Source organism: Bubalus bubalis, chromosome 7, assembly GCF_019923935.1.
Source record: "Bubalus bubalis isolate 160015118507 breed Murrah chromosome 7, NDDB_SH_1, whole genome shotgun sequence".
Lineage (NCBI taxonomy): Eukaryota > Metazoa > Chordata > Mammalia > Artiodactyla > Bovidae > Bubalus > Bubalus bubalis.
In genome coordinates this window covers 91,913,590-91,919,851 of record NC_059163.1, presented here as the reverse complement: position 1 = coordinate 91,919,851, position 6,262 = coordinate 91,913,590, and the positions used below count along the sequence as shown (strand labels likewise).

Here is a 6,262-nt window from a genome sequence, read left to right as displayed (position 1 = left end):
GGATGGCATCACCGACTCAATGGACATGGGTTTGGGTGGACTCCGGGAGTTGGTGATGGACAGGGAGGCCTGGCGTGCTGCGGTTCATGGGGTCGCAAAGAGTCGGACACGACTGAACGACTAAACTGAACTGTCCCACCTCTGCCTTTTGCAGCTAGCTCCTTTGTCATTTGTTTCTACAGCGATCCCCAAATGACCTCTGTGTGTCGCTGTTGAGGAAGGCGGTAGGCTGAAACACAACCCGGCCCACGGAGGGGAGGCGCGTCGCTTGACGCAAACGTGGCGGTGTTCCGAATCCCCGCGACCGAGGGCCGCTACAAGACTTCCGTACAACATGGCGGCGTCCTTGTCACCACGCCTCTTCCAATGACTTATTTCCTGTCATGCGCGGTCATATTTGACCCTTCACCCCGCAAGGACTTCCTTTTTCCTCTTCCGGGCACGGTATCTAAAGGTATGGTTGCCTGTTTCTTCGCTTTATCGCTACTGCATTTACAATCGGCCGCCATCCGGCGAGTTGCAGGGGCCAGGATCTCTGAGGCATAGTTTGTTTACTTAGCATCGGTGTAAGGGCTTCGGAGGAAGGTTGGTGGTGAGCTGTTCCTCGGATTTTAGCTTTAGACATCCTTCGATCCAGACCTTCGCTTTGGATCAGTGAGTGGCCGGAGCTCAGCACCCCTGGCTTTGCCGCCTTCGCAGTCCAGCGTTCGGAAACAAATGAGTTGTTGAGTTGTGTTTCGGTTTCTTGAAACTGCGAAATCGCGGAACATTTTCATATGTTAAGGTCACGTTTTAACGCCGTGCCTGTAACTGTGCTCTGTTAGGGCCGACGAGCGGCATGTCAGGGTCATTTCAAAATGCTTTCTATTAGCAGAGAAAATTAAAGTGTTTTAATTTGGAGTTTTCTGTCTTGGTTTTGGAGAGGCAAACGGCCGGTTCCGTGTCGGAGTTTTCTGTCTTGGTTTTGGAGAGGCAAACGGCCGGTTCCGTGTCGGCTGACAGTTCCAGTGTAATGTTTGTTTTATTAATATGTTGTTTTGGGTAACTGGGTTAACTGGGAAATGAGAAGTATAGCTGTCCATCGGTGTTCTGAGGGATTATTCCAGGAACCCGGAGGATTCCAAAATCGCTGCTACTCGAGTCCTTCATATAAAATCCTCCTGTATACTTTAAATCATCTCTAGATTGCTTATAAAACATAATACAATGTAGACGGTTATGTAAATAGTTATAAGCACACAGCAGATTCAACGTTTGCTCTTTGGAACTTAATGAAATGTTTTTTTCTCTTGAATATTTTGGCTCTGCAGTTGTTGAATCTGCGGATACAGAATTTGCGCCTACACAGGGCCAGCCAGATTTAAAACATGGAATCCTTCTCATAAGATACCTTAGTGCAAGGATATCCTGTGTAAAAACATACATGGCTAATGTGTAAACCCTGTGATTCCATTTTTATTTCTTAACTAGGCATTCAGGATGGTGCAGCGTCTGACCTACCGGCGTAGGCTGTCCTACAATACAGCCTCTAACAAAACCAGGCTGTAAGTATTTCCAAAATTTAATACTGGTATTGTCATTTATTCTGCGGAATGCTGAGCTGTTGTCTACTCTCTCACTTCCTAGGTCCCGAACCCCTGGTAATAGAATTGTTTACCTTTATACCAAGAAGGTTGGGAAAGCACCAAAATCTGCATGTGGTGTGTGCCCAGGCCGACTGAGAGGCGTAAGTGAACCTTTTACTATGAGTAGCAAGGGTTGAACGTCTGAAGGTTAATTCCTCCATAAGGGAGTGAGGGAAGGCGAGGTCACCGGTAGGAGGGTGGGGAATTACTAAGGGTTTATGATCCAAATATGAAGAACATAGGCTTTCTTTTAAAGCCTGTAAGACAAATAGAGTGAAATGCTGTTCGGGTAGATCGTTAATGTTTACACTTGACACATCAGATATCAAGGAAAATTTCTGTTAACGCTTCACAAAATAATCTCAACATTTTCTTTATGCAGGTTCGTGCTGTGAGGCCAAAAGTTCTCATGAGGTTGTCTAAAACGAAGAAACACGTCAGCCGAGCCTATGGTGGTTCCATGTGTGCTAAATGTGTCCGCGACAGGTAAGTAGCTGAAACCAGAGGGGCTGTCTTAAACAAGTGTGTGTGTTTGTGTGGCACTGCATGGTAATCATTAGAATAGTGAAAAAATAACAAAAGTTGCATATTCTAGAATCCTTCCTTGATTGGAGATAATTGGTGCTGTACAAATTTAAAAGTTATATTAATTATATAGTCCAAATTAATTTAGGTATGATATTTGGACATCTTTAAGCTATGTAGAAATTAAAAAGCTGAGTCTGGTAAGGTTTGGTTGATGATGGGGAGTGGAAAGTCTTAAAGATTGTAGAAACGAAACAGCTGGGTATGGTTCTAATGTGGTTGGAGCAGAGCATTGTGGGAGATGTTAGGAAAGGTAGAAATGTCACAAGTCAGGAAGGGCCCTATGGGACAGGTTTTTGGCTTGATTCTTACAAATGTGGGGATTGGTGAGGTTTGAACAGGGCTGGGAAAACTTTGGGGTCCTGGAGACTGAATGTGCCCCAGTGTGGACAGTAAAGGCATTCAACAAAGGATGCGTGCTTGGAACGGTTTCTCTACTTTGTTAAGGCTAAGGAAATGGCACCTGCATGCACCCGAAGGCTGGACTGAGGGTAAAGGGGGTTATTGGGAGATTGTTGGCTCTTGTGGATATGCACAAGGATTGGTAGTGGCATGTGTGTGTGCTCAGTTGCGTCTGACTATTTGCAACCCTGTAGACTGTAGCCCATCAGGCTCCTCTTTGCATGGAATTTTCCGGACAAGAATACTGGAGTGGGTTGCCGTTGCTTTCTCCAGGTAGTGGCATAGGTAGGAGTAGGGTGTATAAGGATAATACTTGCTCGGCAGTTTTATGATAAACACTGTTAGGGGACTTGGTCCAGTGGGTAAGACTCAGAGCTCCCAATGCAGGGGCCCCAGATTCCATCCCTGGTTGGGGAGCTGAGATCCTGCTTGCCGAGCTATGCGGCCTTTCCTGTTTTAAAAAGAAAAGCTGTCAAAAGGCCATCAGGGAGGTATCAATTTATTTATTTACTTATTTTTTGTGGAAAACCCAAGGCTTGTTGCTTAAAGTTTCATAGCTGGTAAGAGGATTCATCCCAGGTTTTATTGAGGCTCTTGCTATTAATTAACCCCACTGGCTACATTAAATTGTGTCAAAAGACTTAAGTGGAAAGATTTGAGAGTTGTTGGTCTTTATAAGATAAATTGGTTCAGAGACATGGTTTGCTTCTAGTTTATTCAACTTGTTCTGTGAAATAATCTGGCTCAGTCCCTGTACCAAATCTAACCTCACTTTGCCTTTCAGGAGTTAATTTGTAAGGGGAGGTTAGGTATGTTACATCCATACAAATACAAGCAAAATATATATAACTTATACAGAAAAACTTAACTATGGTTGAAGTTTGGAGAAGAAATGACATTAAAGTAGCTGAGAATCTGGGGGTAGTATTTGAGGTGGAACCTGAATGATGGGTAAGTTTCCACAAGAGGTGAGGAGGGCATTGCCAACAGAGATTGAGCATGGTTCAATCTGACACATTGAGATTCCAGAGGGAATGAGAAATGAAACTGGAAAGGTACATTGGATGAATGGGTTGTGAATTTCAAGGTACAGGAGCTTATTACCAGTCTCTTTGGTTCTCAGGCTCTGCTGAATGTAACCCCATGAGCATATTTATTAAAAATGAAGCCCTAGCTTCTGGAGGTTTGGGTGTAGATCTGTAGCATAGCTTAAAGCATAGCGTTTGCTGTGACACTGAGGGAGTCTGTTTTGCTCTGAGTAAGGATATCAACTATTTCTGTAGTGTGATTTCATCTGGGACATCTGAAGGAGTCAGAAACCCCAGGGTTTTGAGGGTAGCCAGGGGTACCAGTGGGGCGCATGGAGGGGTGGGTTTCTGTGGGAGTTAAATGAGTGCTTTATCTGTGGAAGTAGCTTTAACAAATGGTAATAAGGACTTGGCTATTTTGGCACCCCACTCTAGTACTCTTGCCTGGAAAATCCCATGGATAGCGGAGCCTGGTAGGCTGCAGTCCATGGGGTTGCTAAGAGTTGGACACCACTGAGCGACTTCACTTTCACTTTTCACTTTGATACATTGGAGAAGGAAATGGCAACCCACTCCAGTGTTCTTGCCTGGAAACTCGCAGGGACCGGGGAGCCTGGTGGGCTGCCATCTATGGGGTCGCACAAAGTCGGACATGACTGAAGCGACTTAGCAGCAATAATAGTGATAAATAAAATGCTTTCCTCTCTCAACCCAGACCCTTGGCAGTGAAAGCTCAGAGTCCTAACCACTGGAACACCAGGAGATGCCCGTGTTTCCTCTCTAAATGGAAGGTCTAAGACATGTTGACGAATGTAGTAGTTTCATTAGTCTTGAATCCCAGTGATGAAATGAGGTTGAATAAAAGCTGTCATAAGTGACAGAGTCTCCTGTGGGATGAATTTATAGTTTATCATGGCTCAGAAGGGGTGCTGCTGGCATAAAATTGAATTAACCTGTTTTAAGTTCCAGTGTAGGAAGGACACGTTAGGCTGAAAAGGTCTGTCCATAAAATCTCAGCTTTTAAAGTTTTAAATCTACCTGTTAGGTTTCCTTTACCCTTCTGAGCATCTTAGCTGATATGCTCAACTCAGTTCTTTCTCTCTCTCTCTTTTTTTTTTTCTTTCCCCATTTATGGAAGTTAAATTAATTTAGTGTTAAAAGATTGTGATTTTTAAAATTTATTTTTAATCGAAGGATAATTGCTTTACAATGTTGTGTTGGTTTCTGCCATACAACCATGTGAATCAGCCATGAGTATACGTACATCGCCTCCCTCTTGAACCCCCCACGCTATGCAGTTTTTTATGAAACTTTTAAACTGATATTTTCTTTTCTAGGATCAAGCGCGCTTTCCTTATTGAAGAGCAGAAGATCGTTGTGAAAGTATTGAAAGCACAAGCACAGAGTCAGAAAGCTAAATAAAAAATGAACCGTTTTTGAGTAATAAATCAAAACGCCTCGTTCTGTTCACTTCTGTTGTGGTTTGTTAGTGTACAGGTTTGGTTTCTGTGGTAACTGGAGATTCCCCACACATACACTACAGTTTTTAGTTGATCACTTTTTCTGAAAATAATTGGAGGTCAGTGATTGCTGGAATTTTAGACAACATTAAAATACGGACTGTAACGTATTTTCTCCTAGAGGCTATGTTATATTGTTCCTGTTAATAAACACTGTGAGTGTTAGTCACCCAGTTGTGTTGGACTCTTGGTGACCCCATGGACTGTAGCCCACAAGGCTCTGGAACTCTCCAGGCAAGAATACTGGAGTGGGTAGCCATTCCCATCTCCAGGGCTGGAACCCAGGTCTCTTGCATTAATTGCGGGTTCTTTAACTCTCTAAAGATTTTAATAATAGCTCATTCTTGTAGTATTTAGACTATCAGTCTATTTCACTGGTAACTCAGCTGGTAGAGTCTACCTGCAATGCAGGAGGCCCAGGTTCAATTCCTGGGTCAGGAAGATCCCATGGAGAAGGGAATGGCAACCAAAGCCAGTATTCTTAACTGTCCACAGGGTTGCAGGGTCTGACATGACATGACTGAGCAGCTAACACTTTTAAGACTATCAAGTATTCTTGAAAGTGGTCTACATAAGCTCTTCTGATTTGTCTTCCAAGATCAAGTTCTTATAAGGTCATTTCTTAGGACATGTCAAGCTTATTTCCCATTTCAAGGGAGTAGAAAGCAAGTGCTATTTTCACAAGCCGAGAATCTAGAAGCTGGAAAAGTATCTGAATTCTGTAAAATTTGACCTTTTTCCATTTAGGTGTTTACTGTTACTAGCCTTATGAGACTCAAGTGTCATAAAGAGTGTTTTCTCTTGATTAAAATCAAGACCATGCCCTTTAACATTTTTGCAGAAGAGGCAAGGCAAAACTAAGGGGCCAGGTGGCACTTGAACTCAGGGCCATTATAAATTTATTAATGATACTTAATGACATGTCCACAGCACTTAACATCTTAATTTAGTGTGGGACCCAACTATCATGTGATGGTTTCTGGCTTGAGTGAGGTAAATTGAGCTGTAGGTTATATATATTACCCAGAGCCGCTTGTGTTGCTAGAATACTTGGAAGTGGTGTGGTGTGATCAGTGATGGAGGTACCCCCAATAAACACTAG

The 6,262-nt window shown here is 43.3% G+C and overlaps 1 protein-coding gene across 1 annotated transcript; it reads left to right on the top strand.

The window, feature by feature from the left end:
• Nucleotides 1-373: 373 nt before the first annotated feature.
• On the top strand, nt 374-5,110 carry RPL34 (ribosomal protein L34). The gene is made up of 5 exons (XM_006066868.4): nt 374-454; nt 1,471-1,544; nt 1,627-1,726; nt 2,008-2,111; nt 4,978-5,110. Exons 2-5 carry the CDS (start codon nt 1,480-1,482, stop codon nt 5,060-5,062), a joined length of 354 nt encoding a protein of 117 aa, XP_006066930.1. The 5' UTR covers nt 374-454; nt 1,471-1,479; the 3' UTR covers nt 5,063-5,110.
• The last annotated feature ends 1,152 nt before the right edge of the window (nt 5,111-6,262 follow it).

Excerpts from the sequence above, each read along its gene's own strand:
- RPL34 (XM_006066868.4), top strand. The coding sequence starts at position 1,480 with ATGGTGCAGCGTCTGACCTACCGGCGTAGGCTGTCCTACAATACAGCC. Across the intron at positions 1,727-2,007 it reads GCCCAGGCCGACTGAGAGGC|GTTCGTGCTGTGAGGCCAAA; the intron begins GTAAGTGAACCT and ends TTCTTTATGCAG. Across the intron at positions 2,112-4,977 it reads GCTAAATGTGTCCGCGACAG|GATCAAGCGCGCTTTCCTTA; the intron begins GTAAGTAGCTGA and ends TTTCTTTTCTAG.